Source organism: Macadamia integrifolia, chromosome 14, assembly GCF_013358625.1.
Source record: "Macadamia integrifolia cultivar HAES 741 chromosome 14, SCU_Mint_v3, whole genome shotgun sequence".
Lineage (NCBI taxonomy): Eukaryota > Viridiplantae > Streptophyta > Magnoliopsida > Proteales > Proteaceae > Macadamia > Macadamia integrifolia.
In genome coordinates, this window is record NC_056570.1 from 4,787,932 (window position 1) to 4,811,615 (window position 23,684).

General features: G+C 39.5%; 1 protein-coding gene across 1 annotated transcript; it reads right to left on the minus strand.

Annotated features, from left to right (window-relative positions):
• Nucleotides 1-10,486: 10,486 nt before the first annotated feature.
• LOC122062082 (trans-resveratrol di-O-methyltransferase-like) lies at nt 10,487-12,278 on the minus strand. The gene is made up of 2 exons (XM_042625724.1): nt 11,493-12,278; nt 10,487-11,058 (listed from the first exon to the last, which is right to left on the minus strand). The coding sequence occupies exons 1-2, from the start codon at nt 12,240-12,242 to the stop codon at nt 10,747-10,749; spliced, it is 1,062 nt and encodes a 353-aa protein (XP_042481658.1). The 5' UTR covers nt 12,243-12,278; the 3' UTR covers nt 10,487-10,746.
• Nucleotides 12,279-23,684: the final 11,406 nt, after the last annotated feature.

Sequence of the window (23,684 nt, forward strand, 5' to 3'; positions counted from 1 at the left end):
AACTGCATGGATTGGGCACGCTAACCTCACTCGGTGCTGGCTCCAACTCATCTGGCCAATCTGAGTTCAGAGTCACCCTTGTCATCATATTCTATAAGGTACTCGCCTCGGCTCGCTCGGGTTCAGGTCCTACAAGACCAAATCGAACCAACTAAAAAATTAGACCGGATTTAGAAAGTGGGTATCACAATTGTACTCATTGGGCTCAAATTCAAAGTTTTCTTTGGCGATATGGAATTTGGAAATAAGTTTCTAAGGAAATCGCTACTACAAAGTCCCCCTTCTTTTTTCGCTAGAAGATCATATGTATTAAAAAAAGAAAAGAAGAAAAAGAATGTACATGGAAAAAGAACAAGCTGTATGGAATTAGTTGAAAATTAATCCACCTTCAGCATTGCCATCAGTGGAGAAGAAATCAAAGCTAAAACCCAGCCAAACCAAAAAATAGACAAAGCAACAAAAGCACCATTATTTAAAACAGTATCTAGGCCGATTGTGCCTATCAACATCTAACTCCATGGCAACTAGCGCAGGCCAAGAAGCTACTGGAGAGGACTCTTCCAATTTTGCAGCAGACTTTGCAAGGAAATCAGCCACTGGGTTAGCTTCACGTAGGCAATGAGTAATCTTCCAGGTTATGGACTATAGGTACTGGCCTAAGCTCATCCACCTCTGAAGCACATACCACGGGACTTTCAATTGAGAAATAAGAAGAACCATGGCCACCGAGTCACACTCAACCCATAATTGGGTAATATCCAACGCTCTAGCCATTTCCAAACTATAAATAATTGCTAGGACTTCAGCTTCAAAGTTTGTGTACACTCCCAAGAATTTTCTGAAGGATTGTATCACTTCAGCTTTATCATTCCAGAAGACTCCACCAGCCCCTGCCTTTCCTGGGTTCCCTAGGGAGCACCCATCAGAGTTAAGCTTTACCCATCCTGGAGGGGGAGGACACCAGAAAACTTCTAAGATCTCCCTGGGTTTATAGGGAATTCTAGAAATACCCAGCCGTCTAGCACAAAGAAGTGCTTCGAAAGACAAAGTCCCCCTTCTTTTTTTTTTGCTAAAAGGTCATTTTATTAAAAGAGAACAAAGCAAAACAAAGAGAAATACAAAAGGGCAGGCCGATCCCACTAAACCCACTTGCAACCTCCACCTTCGGCATGGCCATCAGCAGAGGGAACAAGCAAAGGGCTTAGCCAAATCGAAAACGGTGCCTGTCCAACGCATCAGAAGCTAACTCATCAAGTACATGTCTCGGGAACTCCACTGAGAATTCTGAAGTACAAGATTTAGATGCTTTCCTAGCCAGAAAATCAGCTACTACATTAGCTTCACGAAAACAGTGAGTGATCTTCCATTGCACCAACTCCAAAAAGGAAATAACAGATCTCCATTTCTGCAGGGCAAACCATGGAATCTCCCTTCGCTGAACTGCTGAGACCACGGACGCTGAGTCTGACTCAATCCAAACACCCCTAGCATGATAGTGTCTAGCTAGCAGAATACCCTCCAAGACTGCCTCAAATTCAGCTTCATATATTTGTTTGACTCCCAGAAAAATGCTAAAAGAGTCGATTACCTTGCCTTTATCATCCCGTAAGACACCACCAGCACCTGCATTACCTGGGTTACCAAGCGAACTTCCATCCACATTGATCTTCATCCACGCCCTGGAAGGCTTACACCAGTGAACCTCAAGAGGTGAAGGGGAAGTTGGATTTCTAATACTTAAACCTATCTTCCTGCAGGTCATCAAGTCTGAAATCGAACGAACTTCTTCACTTGATCCATCACAGCAAAGCTGAACCTCTTGCCTTATACTTTGAAAGACATACCGCCCTGCCCTTTCTTTATTTTCCTGCCTTCTTTTATTTCTTTCCCACCAAATATGGTTGATAGTGATGATCAAGCCCAACTTCCATGGCTTCTTTAGCTGAATCACTTGAGATTTCCTCTTCCACCACTGGAACAATGATTGAATGCTTGGATGATTTACCCACGCCACTCCAAAAAAATCTAAAAAACTCTTCCATATTGATATGGAGAATGAACAGTGTAAAAAAATATGAACCATACTTTCTTCAGCCTTTCCACACAGGTTGCATCTGGATGGGAGATAAACACCTTTTTGGCAAACCAGGTCGTCCGTTGGGATTCTACCATGCACCACTCTCCATCCAAAAATGGAGTATCTTGGAGGATGATTCTTCTGCCGAATCAAAGAAGACCAGTTCACCTTCAAGGATTTCACTCTAACAGCCTCCCAAGCCGACCTTGAGGAGAAATACCCTGAAGGAACTAGCGACCACACCCTGAAATCCTCCATCTGCAAACTCGGAATGTCAATCTTTTTAATCTGTCCAAAAATTTCATTAAGCATAGGAGATACTACCTCAGGTAGACGCCATTCTCCATTTATGATAAACTCCCCCACCTTTGCTGACGTAGATAGAGTATGGTCACTATCCAGCGAAAGAAGTTCCATAATTGATTTTGGACCCCACCATTTATCCTTCCAGAAATTTGCAAGCTGACCGTTCCCTATGATCCAGCGCTCCTTGTCATCCACAAAGGACCACATTTTCCTGAGACCTGCAAAAATAGTGGAGGTGTTGCAATTTTTGAAGGATCTTCCATCCTTCTTTAGGAATCGAGCTCTGAGAAAGGTTAACGCTGCTGTCTTCTCCGTTTGAATCCTCCAAATCAATTTGCACAGCATTGCTTTATTGGAATCTCGCAGTCTCCTAAGGCCCAGCCCTCCCTCATCCTTGGGCTTACACATAGAGTCCCACTTCACTGTGACAGCCTTAACCGTATCTACATCACCTGTCCAAATAAAATTTCGCATCCATTTATCCATTATCGCCACAAGAGATGCAGGCCACCAATAAACAGAGAAACTATGAGTCGGCATCCCCGAAAGCACCGATTTAACCAATTCCACCCTACCTGCCATTGACAACAATTTCCCTTTCCAACCCGCCAGTCTCCCCTTAACCTTGTCCATAATCGGCAACAAAGTATCTTTTTAATCCTTCCCTTGAAGATTTCCACACCTAGATACCTTGTAGGGAAGGTACACATGGGAATGCCTAAAGTTTCAGATATTCGATGCTTCCTGGGAGGTGTTATTTTTCCCAAAAAAAGTTTACTTTTTTCTAAGCTGATGCCCTGCCAAGAAAACTCTTGGTACTTTAGAAGAAATTCTTTAAGAGTCCTCACATACCTCATAGAAGCATTGGAGAAGATGAATATGTCATCTGCAAATATAATATGGGCAGGAGTTTTGACACCGCGAGGCCCATGAATTGGCTTCAGTTGATTAATCTCGATCAGATGCTTTAAACCTCGCGATAGCACTTCCTCCGCAATAATAAAAAGCATGGGAGATATTGGGTCCCCTTGCCTCAGCCCTCTCTCCACACCAAAATATCCCTGTGGACCTCCATTAATCAAAATCGATATCTTGGAGGATATCAAAATTTGGTTCAGCCATGTTATCCACTTCTCTGTGAATCCAAAGCGACGCAGCACCTGAAACATAAAGGACCACGAAAGAGTATCATATGCTTTCTTGATGTCAATTTTTAATCCCAGACCTCCCCCTCTCATAGAAGCAAACATCATATTGGCCAGTTCTGAGGCCACACTGATGTTGTCATGGATTAACTTTCCTTTTTGAAATGCCCCCTGCTCTTCAGATATCAGCCTAGGGAGCAAATTAGCAAGCCTCATTGCCATTATTTTGGAAAGAATTTTACAATAAAAATTCCCCATACACAGTGGCCGGAATTTATCTATAGAAGATGCTCCCTCCTCCTTAGGGATAAGTACCAAAAAATTGTTATTCACACCATTGGGCAATTGACTAGTACTAAAGAAATACTTAACTGCATTGCACACCTCTAACTCGACAATATTCCAGCATCTTCTAAAGAAAGCTCCAGAAAATCCATCCGGACCAGGAGAGCTATCTGGGTCCAGGTCCCAAACAGCTCTTTTGATTTCTTCATTCCCTGGTAAAACATCAAGCACATAGTGATCACCTTGATGAAGAACCATAGGTATGGATTCAAGAAGCTCCACATACTCCACTAAAGGCACAGCTTTGTAAAATTGCTCATATGACTGAACTGTATAATTCCCTATCTGGTCGTTACCTTCCACCAAAGTCCCATCAGGAGTTTTGAAGCTTCTTATAGAGTTTCTGAGTCTTCTCATTTTAACAGAAAAATGAAAAAACCTAGAATTGCGATCCCCTTGCTTCATCCATCTAACTTTGGCTTTTTCGGCCCAAAGTTTTTCATGGTTTTCCATTGCTTTTATTAGAGAAGTCTTCGCATCCACTTCTAACCCAAACAAATGATCATCCATGCCATTTATTTCAATAGTCTGTTGCACCTGCGCTAGCTTATCCTTGGCTTCCTCAAGGGCTTTATTGAAATTCGGGAAAGCCTCTCTCCCCCAATTACGGAGCACACCCTTCAGCCTTTTGAGTTTCAGCATGAGAACAAATATCGGATTCCCTGAGACCCACTCTTCCCATGATGTAGCAACTACCTGCTCAAAATCTCCATGTTCCATCCAGAACTTATGGAACCTAAAGGGGCAATTAACGGGCCGTTGAGATAAAATTGAGGTGAACAATAATGGAGAATGATTCGAAGCAATTCTAGGGAGGACCCGTTGTCCACAATCCTGGAAAAAGTCAATCCATTCTTCATTACAAAAACATCTGTCCAGAACCGCCAAAACATTACCACGACGTCTATTGTTAGACCAGGTGAATTTCCTCCCTGATGATGGCACTTGGGCCATCCCACAAGCATCCACCAGAGCACCAAACTCAGCAGCTGAACCCATACTAAAATTCCCTGGCCCCCTTTTTTCATGGGAGAACAAAGTCGCATTAAAATCCCCAATTATAGCCCAAGGGAGAAGAGGCTGGGGGAGATCAGCCACTAGCTTCAACCACAGATCCCTTCTTCCTACTCTAAAGCTGCTGGCATGAATGAAAGAAATCTGAAACCATTTCGATTCCCACTTAATTATAATCGAAATGTGCTGCTCAGACTCAGAGACAACAGCTGGGGTGTTCAAATTTCTCTTCCATAAAATCCACAAATTAGAGGGTTTCCCAACCCTACAATTGTAAATGAAAGAACTATTGAATCCCAATTTATTAAAAAATAAATGTGGAAAAGCACTTACCTCAATCATCGGCTCTGCTATACATATAATGTCCGGAGCTCTATCCTTAATAAAATGTCGTAAGGCATTCCTGCCTGCCGCCTTCTTAATTCCTCTGATGTTCCAGAAGAAAACCTTCATGATCAGTTACATGGAGGCAGAGTAGTGAGCAGCCTCATCATTCTGCTCTGTCTCGGAAACGTGCTTACCAAGTCTATCCGACCCTTCAACACGCTGCATGATCATATCTATTTCTTCCACTTCCTTATGATGAATAACTACTCGGCCTTCCACCAGACACGATTGAGAAAGCTCAGTCAAATTATTCTCAGCCCCCTCCCAAACTTGGCCCCTGCCACTCTTTCCCCCTCTGCCACCCCTACCACCTGGTTTGTAGTTAATTTTGCGCCGTGGTCGTAAAGCACGCACCATTTGAGAGTACTCCCTCTGTGTCTGAGAATCCCTGACCTGAATATCACCCTCCCTGTGATCGCTCTCCTCACCTGAGGCCTGCAATTCATTCTCAGACGGGTTAGAAGACCGGGTCGACCCAAGACCATCCACGTCCAAAATATTATCCACTCTCTGCCCAACACCCATCAGATCCACCCCAGCCTTAGCATTGTGAGGAATATTCTCAATTGGGAAATATTCTTCACCATTTAAGTCCACCACTAAATCTTGGCACTTAAGGTAACCCTCCACATTTGGCTCATTACAGATTTGGGAAGTATTCCCATTTGCTGCATCTACCATTCTGGTAGGAGACCGCATATTCCTTTCCTTTTGGGAAGGATTGTCGTCCCTGCCAGCTTCCTGGCCGCCACCGACCTTATGAGAAGGCTGCTCAACAGCAGTTTTTCCCACCGTTTTACCTCTGCATTGGTTCGCATGATGTCCCAGTTTTTTGCACAAGAAGCATCGAACCATATTGTCTTCGTAGACGATTCGCTGATTGAACCAGAATATCGTCTCCTTTCCCGGTTGTCTTCGTTCCACTTGCATCTCCTCAACTCTAACGCCATTGAGCTCCATCTCAACTAGGACTCTTGCATAATTACCCATCGTTGCTTTTAATGTTTTATTGTCCAGGGCAACAGGCCTTCCTGCTACCTTTGCCATGGTCAATAGGATTCTCTCATGCCAATACTCCATGGGAAGCTCAGGGAATCGGATCCAAACGAGCTTAGTGTGAGAGTAATTATCATTAATATTAAATTCTGGGCGCCATCTCTGAAAGCGAATAATTTGTCCCCCTACTTTGATCGGTCCTCTCCTCCATATTGAGGCCATATCTCCCTCCTTCTCAAAACGAAATAGAATAAAACCCTTCCCTAGGGGAGAAAGGTTCACATTCCCCTTTAGCCTCCAACTCGCAACCACCTCGCGCCTTATATCATCCATAGATACAAACCTGATGTTTACTTTGCCTATCCGCGCAAAGGAAAAAGTATCCAGTTTCTCTTCATACGCTTCCTGTGGAATCACTATCCTCGTCAGAGATCCAACACGAATCGGATTTGGGAGATCCTCCACGTCAGGGAGAGTCTTCTTTGTCACCGTAGCATAAGATTTGCGGGCTTTCCGATCCACAAGCTGTCCATCTTCATTATTTCTCTCACCCTCCCTCTCCTCCCCTTGCTCCACCGCAGTACCAGACACCACATCAGGAGTGGAGGGACACGCAGGGCGCAAAAAGTCCGTGATCAATCGTTGTTTGCCTCTGTCCGGCAGCCAGCCATCGTTTCTTTCCCCTGTCAGGCAGGTCTCTCGATCTCCTTCACCCATCACAAGCCCCAGACAGATCTCCGAAAACCTCTCTTCCAGAGGATTCAATCTTCACCTGCCTAACATGAGACTCTCATATCAACTCCTGAGATCTGTCGCTGTCCCAACTGCGATCGCCTCTGATCCTCCAACTACGATCGCCTCTGTTCAGGTTTGGGCCTTTTTTCTCCAACTACGATCGCCTCTGATCCTCCAACTACGATCGCCTCTGATCCCAACTACGATCGCCTCTGATCCCAACTGCAATCGCAACTACGATCGCCAACTAATCCCAACTACGATCGCCTCTGATCTGCAACTACGATCGCCTCTCTCTCTCTCCCTCTGATCTGCAGCTACGATCTGCCGTTGGTTGTTTCTATTCCTGCAACACCATCCACGCCTCTGATCTGCTACTCAGAAACCGAACTTCAGAAAACTCTTATGTTGAAACTTCAGTAGGGACTTGTAAAATAAGTCGTATGATCTGCAACACCATCCACGCCTCTGATCTGCAACTCAGAAACCGAACTTCAACGTTGATCTGCAACTCGTATGATCCAACTCGTATGATCTGCAACTCAGAAACCGAACTCCTGAGATCTGTCGCTGTCCCAACTGCGATCGCCTCTGATCCTCCAACTACGATCGCCTCTGTTCAGGTTTGGGCCTTTTTTCTCCAACTACGATCGCCTCTGATCCTCCAACTACGATCGCCTCTGATCCCAACTACGATCGCCTCTGATCCCAACTGCAATCGCAACTACGATCGCCAACTGATCCCAACTACGATCGCCTCTGATCTGCAACTACGATCGCCTCTCTCTCTCTCTCTCTCTCTCTCTCTCCCTCCTCTCTCTCCCCACTTCTTCCGTCCGCGATTACTACCGCTTTTCAGTATGTAATGATCGAAAATTTTCCGGTGAAGGAGCAGAAGTTGATAAATAGTTCTGGTCATGAGGTTATTTTTGGGGTTGTCAATTAGCTATCATAACCGCCTAAAAATTTGATTAAATTATTTATACTGCAATTATTTGTCAATTGATTTGCTAAATCTAATTATACCTTTGTATACATCATGGTTTGAGGAATCGGAATCTGATCTTGTGAACCACCCAATTAAAATTGGGACGATTCAGCCAATTTCTGCAGCTGTCTTTGAATTGCATGGTTTCATTTTGAAGACAAAAATTAATAAACTTATGTTCAGTAGCAATCCCCAAGCCTGTTGAGTAAAAAATTCCATAAGTTTGTAGGAAATTGTACTTCTACTTCTTGATTCAATTTTCTTGGTTTTCAACTGTTTCCAACTGCTATTAATGGGATTGGAGTTGTGGTGGTCTGTATGGAGGAATGGTGGCCATTGCTATCACACTTTTGTCCATGGCCGTTACTAGATTAAAAGTTTCACGCGGACACCCATCATGTAAGCTAGTTATTGATGGGAACATGTAGAAGCCAAGTTACAAACATGAAGAATCGCAACATTAAGAATTCATGGAACGGTAATGGGCCAATCAGTCCTACACGTCAAGGATCTTTCCTTCTTGACAAGGGAATCAACTAAATGGTTTCCTTCCCTTGAAATAATAGATAAACTACATGGCTCCAAATATGATGCTTTGTAGATAATTTCATGAGGAATAGAGGCTATTGAACTTGGAGAGACGTAGGATCACCAGTGAGATAATATTCATGTAGCCAACCCCATTTAGCTGAGATAAGATTATGATTGTAGTTGTTGTTTCCTTATAATAATTATCTGATTCAATAATAATGTGATCTAAATTGTCTTAATTGCCTGAATCATGATAATAATTATCTAATTCAATAATAATGTGATCTAAATTGTCTTAATTGCCTGAATCATGCCTCTCCCATTAACATCATCGAAACTTCCAAATTTGCTTCCAAACCATAGTAGATGAAGTCATGATGATGCCTAATAATGGTTAAAGTTTTCTTCCTGAAATTTTTATTGATGATCATAGTAAATAGGGATATCACTAATTCCCTTTTGATCCGTTGGATGAAAATAGGCTACTAATAAATCTCAATCTCAAACTTTGTCAGCGTGATCAAACAATTCAAGGACATGAGTTAAGGGACAACCCATCTAATCTAGGATATTGGATTTTAAATCTGGAGAGGCATAACAACCATCTATCTTTCCAAATTTGAATGCATTCTTATGTTTCCACTCTCAAAACAAGACCCTTTGAAAAGTGTAGACAGTCCCATCAGCAATTATACTACTCCACCCCCATGAAGGTAGTTGTCCACATTTAGCTTGGAGGAATTTTGTATGAAGAAAGTAAATTCATGTTATGAAAAACTCCCACGGAGCATTCGGCTCACTCCATGACATCCATTCAAATGGCTAATAATGGTAAATTATGAAATTTTGAGTCTCTAAATACCGGACCCTATTGAATTTTGGTTGGCACAGCCACCGAATTATTGAACTTTTCCTTCCCCAGAATAAATAAGTTGCTTCACTACTTAGGCTACGATTGGTAGTCATTATGTTCGTCAAAAATAGAATTTTTTTTTGTTTTTGTATTAAAATTTGATTTTGGAATGAAACTCAAATGTTAACCATGTTCCAACATTTCCCGATTCTAGCCTTTTTTTTTTTATCTGGATAAATAAAAAAAAAAAAAAAAGGCAAAACAAACCATAGACACCTTACGAAAGATTCTGTTTTCTTATTCCCGTAAAATAAAAAAAAACCAGAAACGTTTTTTCGAATGACTACCAAACGCAGTCTTAGTTTCTTATGGTGAATTGTTGGCAATTTAAAATGGGATGAGACAAACATTGATATAGAGGGAGGTTTAGATTTAAGGAGATTTCCTCATCGTATCCCACATGGGATAATAATTGATTCTTCCATCTTTGCAGGCGTATGTGTTTTCATTGCATGGTATTTATGGCGAGCACAAAATGAATTGATCTTTGAGAGTAAGAGCTAGACTCCTATCAATGTAATTAAAGCTCCGCAAAGGGCTCACCAGGAATTCCTCCAATCTCAGTGGTCCCCTTCAATTAGTCATGTGAATGCTGATTTGAACCCTAATACTTCTTCACATGAAGTACAGGTTTGGACGCCTTCTCCTCCATTCAAAAACACTCAACAATAATGCATTATAAAGCAATGATAAAAAGCTAAGAGGATTAGGCATAATCGTTTAACATGTTTCTTGTAGTTTATTTGCTCAGACTTCTATAATCCACCCTAATTATAATTATATAATTGAAAGAAGAATGTTTCCTTGTCGTGCAACCCCTTCGCCAGCATGAGGGCCCATGAGTGGATGCACATAAATATAAATAGAAGTGATTTTCTTAGGTTTCACAACAATGGGCCATCATTTGACCTTATGTAAAACTTAAAATATCTACAGTTCTGTTTACCAAAAAAAATCCACAACCGCCAAAATATCTTTTCCATGCCAAAAGGATGATCTTCTTTGTCGTGGCCGAAAAAAAAAAAAACAGAAAAGAAATGCTATTGCTATTTTTGGTAGTAGTTGGTATTTAAGCACACATTAATTAAATGGAAGTACAAACAACTAACAGCACTAAACCGGGTCCATGCCATCAAAAAGGAAATACTCCAGCAAACAGTACTTCCCACCAAATCCAAAAACAAAAGCTGGAACGGCTAGTCCATTATTGAAGTGGAGCGTCAATAAAAACTGATCACAGAGATCACTTACATGACAATATCTAAAATGGTTTACTGATGAACCTTATAACCACCAATTCATGTAGCCATTAAGGGTAAACTTCAATGAGAGATCTCAAACCCAAGAGAGGAGTGATCTTATAGTGAGTAAATCCAGACTCCAAGAAAAGCTTCTCCCATTCTTTCTTGGTCCTTTCTTTTCCAATGACCAAAGTCATCATTAACATATCAAAGAAGAGTTGTGTTTCTGTTGACTTGTGCTCTTCCTTCCTATCTTCCACCACCATGTCTATGATGATCACCTTCCTCAGGTTTCGTTTCCGATCCCCGCTAGAGATCGCCTCTTTGCATCCCTTCAATATCTTTATACATTGCTCGTCGGTCCAGTCATGCAAAATCCACTGTCATATTAAGTTCATATAAAGTTAGTTTATGGGCCTTTCAAGGTGTCACTATTCCTAATGAAGTACAATGCTTCACTATTTGCCACTTAATAGTACATGGGTTAGTCCATGTGATAGATGACCCCACATACATCTCAATAGCCAAAGTTTTAGTAAAATTATCAAAATGCTATCAAATGAAGATGAAAATAATATACAAAATGGCATCATTTGTAATTTTAGCTCATTCCTCTACTCATTTTAAGCTGAAATAGTACCAATGATATTTTTATGTAGTCCTTTATCACATGGACTAATCCATTTATGGTCATGGAGTACATAGTGAAGCCTTATACTTGCCATAGTGATGGGAAAGAAAACCTATTAACATAGAATTTTTAAAAGAAAAACAAAAATAAATAAAAAAATAAAAAAAAAAAGAATTCACTTGCCTTGAGAAGAACTGCATCTGCAGGAGGGATGGACTCAAACATGTCACCTGCAATATATGTTAGGTTCTCATTCCCTTTCAAAGTAGCAATCACATGTGGTAGGTCAAACACTGTACATTTCAAGCTTGGGAAGGTTTCTGCAATGGTCTTTGCCACAGTTCCAGTGCCACCCCCTACATCAATCAATGACCTTAATCCTTCAAACACAACCTTGTAGTCTGTAACAACCACACTTATCACCAATCGAGCATCGCTGGCCATTGCCTCATTGAAGAACTTGTTGAGCTCATTGTCTTCTCCTGCATAGTCCCAGAGGGTCCTCCCATGTGTAGTCTCAAATGGATTGAGACCATCCCCTCGGAACCATGCACTAAGGAAATGCCAAGGTGTCACCAGGATCGGATCAAGCATTGCTTGCAAGAAGGGTGATACACTCTTGCCATTATCCTTAAGGAGGAGCCTAGAAGAGGGTGTGAGCACATATCCTTCTTCTTGCTGACAGAAGAAGCCAGAGTGCACCAATAAGCGCATGAGGCGGAATAGAAAAGCAGTCTTGGTCTTTGGGATGGCAAGCTTCATGACTAGTTCAGAGAGGGTGATGGGTTGGTGATGGTTGTGGACAATGTCTGGTATGCCTAGCTCAACTGCACATCTAAGTGACATAGAGTTTATGAAGGCAAATATATGGTTCCATATATGAGCTTGAGCATGGAACAACTCTTCAGCACTCTCTTTCTCAATGTGATCCATTGATTTCCTCACTATTTCAAGAAATCCCAGCTCTTACCACTTATAGGTTCTGTCTAAGAGATGAGACTGATGCCCATATATATAGGAGTTCAAAGTGGAAAAAGGTATGCCATGTTTATCTCGTTATTACACCTTTCGTATTATAGCTAAGTTTAACATATGATATTTGTGGAAAAGATAACACTACCTGCTTGTGGTATGGTAGCAATTCTTTCTAGCATGTAATATAATGATAAGGGCCGAGAAATGCAATATTTTGCCTTGGGCCACTTGCTTTTCCACTAATTGTACATTGAGGGCAACAGGGCCTCATGATGGTCCACCTAATTGGATAGATTCAGGTGTTGAGCAGAAGTACATGATTCTAAGCTGGATGCCAATTGAGAGAAATCATGGATTCCAAACCATGACTATTGCGGTCTGTTTCATCCGGTGATGCGATCTATATCATCTGGCGATGAGTTCCTTGAGTTGACAAGAACCTACCCAATAATGATCTTATAAAACTAATAACAGCCTGTGACCCACGTTCTAGTGTGAAAAAATTGAGTTGCATGAAGACACATTACACATAAAATAACATTCTATAAAGATAAGGGAAAGGTATCATAATTTATAAATAGAAATAGGTGCTATCCGAAAAGGTGCAATTTCTTTAGGGTTGTCAGTGCATTGTAGATAATAATACCCTAAAAATATGATTAAAGGTGTCTTTTTCAATTCTATATCTAAATTAATTATATTATTACAGCCTAAAAATATGATAAAGGTGTCATTTTCAATTGTATAGCTAAATTAATTATACTGCGGGCCTTTGTCAATTGAATTTGTTAAATTTAACTATACTGCATGTCTTTGTCAATTGGATTTGCTAAATCTAATTCTACCAAAATTTGAAGAATCAGAATCCAATCAGGTGAATCACCCAATTCGAATTGGAACGATTCCAACCGATTTCTGCAACCATCTTTTGAATTGCCTAGTTTCATGTTTCATTTTCATTTTTTTAGTCAGAAAATCAAAAAATTCTACAAAAATATAGACTTTTTAGGAAATCTTTGCTTCTTCTTCTCAATTCAAGTTTCTAAGCTTTCAACCAATTCTAGCCGGTTCCAAGTGATGATCGGAATTGTGGTGGTATGCATGGAGGAATGGTGGCCATTGTTGTCTCTCACTTTTATCCATGGCTGTTACAAGTTTTAAAGGTTTAACATGGATCACCCATCATGTAAGCTAAGAAGGATTTTCTTGGTAAAAGAAAATTTATTGATGAGAACGTGTGGAAGCCATGGCACATCCGATCTAGGATTGGACCTAAAATCCGGAGAGGCCAGCACCCATTTGTCTTCCCAAATTTTAATGCATTCCTTTGTTTCCACTCTTTAAACAAGACCCTCAAGAACAACAATCCGACTAACAACGATACTACGCCACGCCCATGAACGTGGTTGTTCGCATTTAGCTTGGAGGAAATCTGTATGAGGAAAGTAAATCGATTTTAAGAACAACGCCCACAAAAGTATTCGACTCACTCCATAACATCCATTCAACCTTGGCCAAACAATGCTAAATTTATGAAGCTTTGGCTCTCTGAATCCACATCCCATTGAATTTTGGTCTGCACAAGCGCTTTCAGACATCTATTGAATTTTCAGGTGCTTGATTTTTGTCCCCCAAAAGAAACAAGTTGCTTCCCTACTTAGTCTCTGATGGTGAGTTGTTGACAATTTAAAATGACGTTGACATAAAGAGAGCTTTAGATTTAAGAAGAGTTTCTCGCCCCACACGAGATAATAATTGATTCATCCATCCCTACAACAGGTGAGCAGTCTTATCATTTATCTCAAAATTCAAAGTTAGTTGACAGCTCCAAATACTTGCGAGGACCATCCCCATAAAACTCTAGGAATCATGGAAAGTTAGCCGGTCCCTTTAATTGGAAATATGAGTTATAGATTGAGACTTGAAAGGGAAGTTCAAGAAATTGGGGTTCAAGGCTTGGATTTCATAACTTCAAACATGTGCATGGAATAGGAAATAAGTTGTAGCTATGAGACTAATTTCTTTACAGGCTGATGAATTACATATGGATGGTGATAGGTTCTTGTGAAAAAAATTGAGTTCTTATAGGAGAAACACAAAGGGATAAGGGTTTAAAGGGGTCATACTTACACGTTGTTAAGTGCACTTCACTTGTAGTAAAAGTTGAATGGTTCTTATTCAACCCGGTATGATCCGGTCTGTACGGTTGTGGGGTCAATATGAACCCATAGGACTAGTCATGCCGAAGGCCTGGATACCCATCGTTGGCAAAAAAAATAAACTAAAAGATTTTGGATGGGCAGTCATCTAGTTTTGGAAGTAACAACAAATGCATTTGTATGCATGTATTCAGGGTGATTGATTGGGTGGGGGTTCAGCTTCCTCGAATGGCTGGACGTGTAGGCTTTTAGCAACATGTGAAGAAATGAAAAGGAAAATTAAAATATAACAAAGAAGAACCTAAAAATCCATATTCACAGTCACAGCAACAGAAATTTGTGTTTCTAAGTTCTATTCATTCTGTCCTCTAAAAAACATTAAGATACAACCATTTACATAGAATTGAACCAACTTCTTCCTACATTGTGACTTGAAATTAATTAATTCTAATTTCAAAACTCAAACCAAAATCTGTAATGCCGGTCATCCAGCTAAAATAACTCCATTAAAAGAATTTAATTATTAAAGTTCCGAAGTGGAATCTTTTTCCAATTCAAATCCAAAGAATTTGTTAGCAATGATTAGAGAAGTTTCCTCTTTCTTTTTTTTCTTTTTTTTTCCTTCCCTTTAATTCCAAAATCATTGTCGGGAGTGATAAATATTTAATCATGGGTGTGGGTCCATGGTTTCTCTTGGCTGTTCACCCGAGAGAGATTGAGCTTCAAGAAATAATGAATGGTCTTATCAATACACAAATTTATGACTCCCCTATAATTTCAATTGTGCTTATATTCATCACTATAGGAAATGGGTTCAATCTTTCCCTAGCCCATTCTCATCGGACTCCTGCCGTATGCAAAAGAGAGAAAATTTTCATTTTATTTTTCTTTTAATTTCATTTTCCTTACCTTCACTTCCAACGAGGAAAATGTTTTAGTTAGTTACACAATCATGGGCAATAATCAGAAAAGTTTCCACTTTATTTTTGTGTTAATACATTTCCTTTACCTTACATACTTATTGTCAGCAATGACTGGAAAATTGTCCATTTTTTTTTTCTTTAAATTTCATTTTCCTTCCTCAACACATCCCAACCAAACGGAGCCTCGGGAAATATGCAGGAAAAAACATGAAAATATAGCATAGTTGTCACAGCATTTAGGCAACCCAAGGCATTGGAGGGGGACTTGGATGCCAGACAACTGGACGCTTAGCAGCCAAAAGCTATGAACTCTCTGTAGTGGAAACGGAAATTTCAGTTTCTGTGTCAAAACGCCGTTTTTAAACGATTTAGGGATGTTTGGTGAATCTGTTTCTAGAACAGTTTCAGAACCAAGAAACGACATTTCTACCGTTTGATAATGCTTGTTTTAGAAACGGTTTTTTTTTCTTTTCTTTTCTTTTAAGTCAATAATTACAAAAATAACATTAAAATACTATAAGCATATAAATTTTTTTGGGACAATAAAATATTACACACCAACGAAAAAAAACATGGTTTCCAAAGGATGAATAAAATACAGTATTAACAATGCCTTGTGCAAGTTAACTATTACATAATTCCCCAAATTTTCACTTTTTTCCAAGTCTAAAGACTTGAATGCATGGAGGATGTCTTTCATCTTATTTGTTTGGTCCTCTAATCCTTTAAGTGTCCCTTCCAGATATCCTTTCATGTACTCGTTCGAAACGGAAAGTGGTCTGGATGATGTTGATGTTGAGCTTGAGCTTTCTGAACATAATGTATGTTGTATGGTAGAGATATGTGTTTCATCTTTCAACCATACAAACATACCACATCCACGGTTATCAGCCTATATCAAATAATAGATGTGATTAGGGTTGTTGAAATTTAACATCGAATTAAACAAAAATCATAAATTATCTATAGGTATAGGTCAATCGTAGAAATAAATTACCCCAGTTGAACTTGGGCAACATAGAAAATATTGTCCCTTGTTTGGACCTTTCATCGCAATTCGTACTTTGCATTGACCTTTACCACATCTACATAGACGTAGTTGGTCCACCCACATAAAAAAATTACATGAATCTTCACACTTGAAAAATTCTCTTCCAATATTTTTACCCGACTTGGTTGTATATTTACCACAACTCTTCCCACAAATTTCACAAGTTGCTATCATAAGTGGGGGTATAGAAGAAGTCATCTGTAACAGAAATTTATTTATCAAAAAAATTAATATAGCATCCAAATATATGACATTCATAATAATATATCAACTTGTACCACATATATAAATGTACCATAAAACAAGTACAACGTGGGTTAAAACATCAATTTAGGTTTTCAGTTTGGCAAAATAGTTATCGGTTTTAGTTTTCAACTAGTTCTGGCATCCTTTGTTGTCTAGCCATTGCATTTGTAATTCTTAGCCTAGTGGCATTCATCTCTTTTGCTCGATTTCGTTGACTTGATTGTATTGTAGAATGATCAACGAAATCTTTATGTGGCGGATTCAAGTCATCTTCTGCAACTTTTAAATCATCGCTCATCCCCACGAATTCTGCATCAGCAATATGCTCTTCTCGAATATAGTTGTGTAGCCCACAACATGCCAGTACGATTGATGCCTGGGCTTCCACTGGGAACTGATGCATTAGCCTTAAAATTTGAAATTTGTTCTTCAATACCCCAAATGTGCGTTCAATGACATTCCGAAGTGATGAATGTCTATAATTGAACAACTCTTTCGTTGTTCTTGGGGATCTTCTACGCCCTTTATAGTCCGGTAGATGGTATCTCTCACCCCTAAATGGTGTCAAAAATCCAGATTGGCTAGCATACCCAGAGTCGACAACATAATACTTTCCTACAGACAAAAAATAATATATATTATTGTGTATACACTCAAATGAAAATCTAATATATTAGATTAAAGTTAATACCTGGAGGTGGATGTGGAAAACTCAATCGAGGATCACTTCTTACCTGTTCAAGTACTCGACAATCGTTTGCACTACCTTCCCATCCCACATACACATATGTGAATCGCATGTCAAATGAACATGCACACATCACATTTTGAGTTGTGATCCCCTTCCGATTCCTATATCGAATTTGATCCTCTCTTGGAACTACCGCATGGATGTGAGTACCATCTATGGCGCCAATACAATGCTATGACATATATTGACAATTAAATGGCCAATACATATAAGAATATAAACATTCATATATTTAATTACAAACATGTATCATATTAACATATTTACCTTGAAAAAATGGTAGTATTTCGGGTTCTGTGCAATCTCTATCGGTATCATATTGACGTATGGCGGTCTGATTTTCTCCTTAGCCAGGCGTTGCATTGCAATCAAGACAACATTGAATGTTCGACTAACTGTTTCTCCTGAGTGGTTGAAATGATTTTGGGTGTCCCTATTACTTGAACCCTTCTCAACAATCCATAGGAACATTCCAAGCTGTTCATCCACTCGGATGTTGGTCGTATCTTTCAACCACCCCCTATGTCTAACATAGTCACATAGGTTAAGGAAGACATGACGTTCCATCCTAAACTCTTCATAGCATCTGTTGGCATGCCCATTCAATACCTCATGCATCATGGCAGCACCTGGAAATACACTATCCCTACATGGTTCTCGAATATATACAGCCTCACTCAGTAATTCCATTCCCATGTGAATGATCATATCTTCTTCATCACTAGAAGTTTCACATAATGCATTTGACATAACTGTAATAAATAAACAATTACTACACAATTGGAAACAAATATCTGTAAAACATAACAAGCTGACACATCGTCTCAACCCAAACCACATGTTCAACATTACACACATCAATAATAGGAAAAAAACACAAAAGAAATAAAATCCAAGTCATGCAATGTATCTCCAAAAGTAAAATTACACACATCAAAAGTAGAGTCTCGAATCCAAAATTATCAAAAGTAGCATTCAAACACAACCTCAACTACTCCAACGCATCTAAAAGCCAAGTCCTCTTCACAGGCTCTGCACAGACAAACAACTCCCTCCAACTAGGATCAGTACACATACGACTGGTGGCCTTCAAATATATCTCCTTTGATATATCCGGTATGGAGGATATCACCGCCTCACATGCACTCACACTGAAATCTCGAGGACAAGATGCACCTACCCCACCACGAACAGGAGATGTAACAGAAGTACTGGATGCTTTATCAATTTTAATAGATAAATACTTCCCATACAAGTCCTTCACGTGGCTATCTCTCTTATTGGCGCTCTTTTTCTTCATCCCGTAGGTGTCCTATTAAGACTTCGTTTTGTGGTGGTCTGAGTTGGAGTATGAGTATCCTCATGAAAGGGGTCAGTCATGCTTATATGCACTGGGGTACTGGGGGAGTGAGAGACTTGCTCAATATCAACTGTATTAATAGCTTCGATGCCATCCAAATCTTGAGCACTATCAACCCCTAAGTTACCTCTAGCATATGCATCCCCAAATACCATGCTCAAATCTGGCCAATTGTTTAGTCCATACTTCTTGTACTTCAACCAACCTGGATTTGCCTGCATAAGCAGTAATTGTATCACTTAGATGTACTACTCATTGTAATCTAATTTTTAAATAATTGAACTAGCTAGTGAAATCTATTGTACCTGTATTGCCCTATCCCATACGGACTCATCATCAACTGTGACTGCTTTTGTCATTGAGTTCCACCCAAATCTAGTTGTGTCAAGCAGTCTCTTGAATTGTTGATACTCGTGTTTCAACTTGTTCATCTTATTGCTAACTGTTCTCTCCCACCTGGAAGATTTAAAGCCTGTTGAAATTGCTTTGTAATGTTCCCCCATCCAGTTTTGTTAAATGAATTATCGGATTTGTGACCATTTTTTACAGCTTCTTTCATTGCTTCAATGAAAACAGTGGTCTCAAATTTTGACCACTTAACGGCAGGGATGCTACTTCCAGACATAATAGCTATACAATATAAGTTCAGAATAACAAGAAGGCTATACCCACCCTAGTAGGTGTTGGCTGCCTAATGTAGTTCAGAATAACAAGAAGGCTAGCAACAAATCAGGCCATAGTTTGGGTCAAACTGGCGAAGAATGGAGCAATAGGCTTAATTTTGATTCATGAGTCTCTTCCCTTTGATCTATGTTGTTTCATGAGCTGTTGCTTCTTCTTTACTCATCGTTTACTTTTTCGATAGGAATTTGGGCAATTGGGGTTAGCAGAGAGGAGCAATTTGGGCAATTGCCTCTTAAATCTATCTTTTTCCTCAAACTAAGACACTCAAAATAGAACATAAACTTCTGGAAGAAGCCAAAGTTTGAGAGCGAGAATCAGTCCTAATCAAACTTCATTGATAAAAGAATAGAAAAACGTGCATGACACTATGAGCTATAAACAGATTTTCCACAAATATATAAAATCAGTCTCACAGGTGGAATTACTGGGTTCCACCCATATTACACACTGGAGAAGTACATAGGTAGCTTTGCTGGGGACTGAGGTTGATGAAAAATCATCTCAAATATAGCACTCATATATGCTGAGCACAAAAGTGTTCAACAAGAATCCAAAACAAACAAAATTTCAACAGTTGTCAAAGTGACCTGTATACTACAATGAGATGTAATTTTCGCTAGAATTAACAGGATGATAGACTGGACAACAAATCTCACTAAAACTGACAAATTCAGGCCAACCAAAAAACCACCAATCTATTATGCCCTTATTAGTTTCAGAAAACCAGTATACTTCAAAATGCCATAAAAATTCAGTGAAAGCACCAATAATTATGAAATTATAGGGTCTACTAGAGGCTTATACATTAAAACAACCACTAAGACTAACCCTAACTTTAGGCATCGTAAATTTACCCTACAATTTCACCATAATTTTCATCATAACAAATTAAGGATGAATTATCATAAATTTATCACTAAATTCACAGATAAATTTTGGGTCAATTATCAAAATATTCAGAGACAAGGAAAATTTATACAGGTAGAAGTTTTATAGCTCACAATAAGACTGAAAATCAAGTTCATGTACTCTGTGTTAACACCTTTTATGCATGTGTCTTGAACAAACTTGAAATAAAAGCACAAGATAGAACCTTCTAACATAACCACATTACTCCCTATTGAGCTCAGAAACTAAAACCAGCAAGAAGAATAAAAATATGAATAGATTCTCATTTACTGATATCATCCTCCACTAGAGAAAATCCAATACATGCTGAAGTTCTTGGGTTTCCAAATAACATGCAGATATCTCCAAGGAACACCTGAACCAGCATTCAGCCACTTGATGTCCAGAGCAGAATCACTCTCAAATCATAATACCCAACCTTCCCTAAGAAGATACAATTTCCAGGCCTTCAATAAGCACCTTCAGATCTGTTGAGATTGACTCATAGACACCAACAGGACCAGGGGAGGGAAACACACATATTATAACCTTCATGGTCTCTAAAAATTCAGACAATACCAGCTGGACAGTACCATAGGAGCTAACATTAAAATTTGGTTTGAGAACAGTTGGTGGGGGGAGGAATCCAATCACGATGTGCGTGGAAGCAGAGTCATATAAGAGGGACTGATGTCATGATGTCCACTGTCTTCTGAAATAATTGATTCGAATCCCATGAAGGATTTATATGATAAGGAAATTATGCTAGGGGAAACACGAGAAGGAGACCAGGAAGGACCTCCTGAAGAAAGACAGTTGACATAATGCAAACTGAATAACCCAAAGAGACAGATACCTTGCTCACAATGTGGCCTTCCATCCAGTGTGGATGAAGAATGTTATTTCAAAAAAAAATGGAATCTGACCTCTCACGCAATAGTTTAGGTTATAAAATGTTTGTTAAGATCTACACAATCCATGCAAAAGAGCAGGAAAACAAACTAGAGAAGGAACCATGTCATTTAACTTCTATTACAGATGTTTCAGAAGCTCTTTCACATCAGACATGCAAGCAAAAAATTACCACAGAAGTTGATAATTAATTTATGAGTAAAGTTAGGTTCAAAGAGATGAATATGTTCACTTTGTCTCCCACATAGATCCAGCTGCAACCAGCCAGCTTCTTGACCTCTCTCCCTCTCATCTTCCTCCTTATCCTCCCCATCTCATTCCAATTTCCCTCTACAACATAAGCATTAGCCAATTGGTACTGTTGGGGTTCATTGGTACTTTTGGAAAATCTTTTGCAATTTAAAGTTGACCTTCCCAACTCCTCCCCTCCCCAACAACAACAACAACCACAACAATAACAACCACAGAAGAAAAAGTACTTAATGAAAAAGTGAGATGAGACCCTTTTGAAAATGTGAAGAAAACTCAAGATGAAGGTGATTCTAATCATTGGATAAAAGTGTCCATTTTTTAAACATTGTGGTTCCAATGTCTTCCTGCTCACATCTTCCCCAGCCAAATCCTACCCTTGCTATACGGACAATCCTTAGTTCTTTGTTCAATGATTCTTTCTTTTTCGGAAAATTTCTGTTTTCCTTTTGGATATTCGACTGCAGATCTTGAGTGGTGAGAGCAAGAGAATTCAGTCTTGGTTTGATCATTGAGAGGTATTAGTTCTCTGCTTACTCTCTCCCCCTTCTCTAATACCACTGTTGAAGGAAATCTCATTCCTTTGTACTTCAACAAGTAGGACTTTTAAACAGTAGGGAATTTTTCTCCCTTTTGATTTAGCATATTGTCCATCTAAATATAGTGTTTATTTCCCCCCAAAGAGATGCGATATTACTCTGTTAAATCTGATGATTGTTTTAGTAGTAGTCAGGGAAAATTCACTGGTTGTGCTCTGATATAATTCTGTAGTTGTAATCACAGAGCAGGATGAATCAGAAACACTTGAATATATTCATATGGATCCAACATATTTACTGTTGGGGTTCATTGGTACTGATTTGTGGTTTTCAGATGAGTGATTAGTGTCAAACAGTGTCAGAAAAGCATCATCTTGGAATCAACAGAGGCTATACAAGATCGAGAATAGAAGAAGAAGAAATAGAAGAGAAGAAGAAGACGTTACCTCTCTGTATGAGCTATACGATAGGTGGTCTAGAAAAACCCTAAAATTTGTCCCAATACCTGCTCTGTGATTACAATAGATGAAGAAGAAGGAGAAGAGGTTAGAATAGAAGAAGAAAGAGGTTAAAAGAGATGAAAAGAAGAAGGAGAAGAAGAGCCGAAATCGAAGTTACCTGCAGAGGAGATTTCACAAGGGGGCGAGCTCCTGTTTCTTCTTCTCTCCTCTCCCTGTGCGAGTTCCAAAAGATATTCGAAACCAGAACTTTGTGAAGCTTATCGATCTCTGTCTCTGGAAGAAAAGAAGAAATGAAGAAGAAGAAGGAGAAAAAAAAACCCTAAATTTGTTCCAATACCTCTATGTGATTACAATAGATGAAGAAGAAGAAGAGGTTGAATAGAAGAAGAAAAGAAGAAATGAAGAAGAAGAAGGAGAAGAAGGAGAAGAGGCGAAGAAGTTACCTGAGGTGGAGAAATCGCAGTTCGAGCATGGATGTGAGCTGGGTTCTCTCTTCTTTCCTCTCTGCTCTCCTCTCTCTATCGCGGACAATCGGGAACGGTCGTTTCAAATTATATTAATTTGAAACGAAACATGGCCGACAGAACAGCCTCCGAGAGTTTCGACAAATCGACCCAATTTCGTTTTTTAGACACTGATAGTTTCAAAAAAACTGAAACGAAGCCTAAACATACCAAACGGTTTTCAGCGTTTTTTCGTTCTATTAACACCAAAAAACGCTAGAAACGTTTTTTATGAACTATACCAAACGGGCTCTTAGAGTTGGTCTTTTAAGTTCCCGCAATGCCAATTCCATTTAAAGATTCAAAAGAGGTAGTTCAAAATTGAAACTAGTACGCAAAATAGAATTGCAAATAGTAAAATGACAGAATAAAATTAAGATAAGACAACATATAGTAGACCCACCGCCGATTTTCTCACACTCTTTGCTTGGTCGCCTTAGTGATTCAATGCTACACGCTTGGGATGAACTGGTGACTTTTTCTCGACGAAGTTGGCATAGCATTCACATGAATACTTCTGACTCGAGCAACACTCCCCAATTCCCTGATTGGTGGGGGAACTTAACTTTAAGATGCTTGGTAGAGGTTATGGCTCCTAGGTCGTTCAAAGCAGGTCAGCCTAAGATGGAATTATAGGTCGACGCCATCTTAACGACTGTAAAATTGACGAGTAC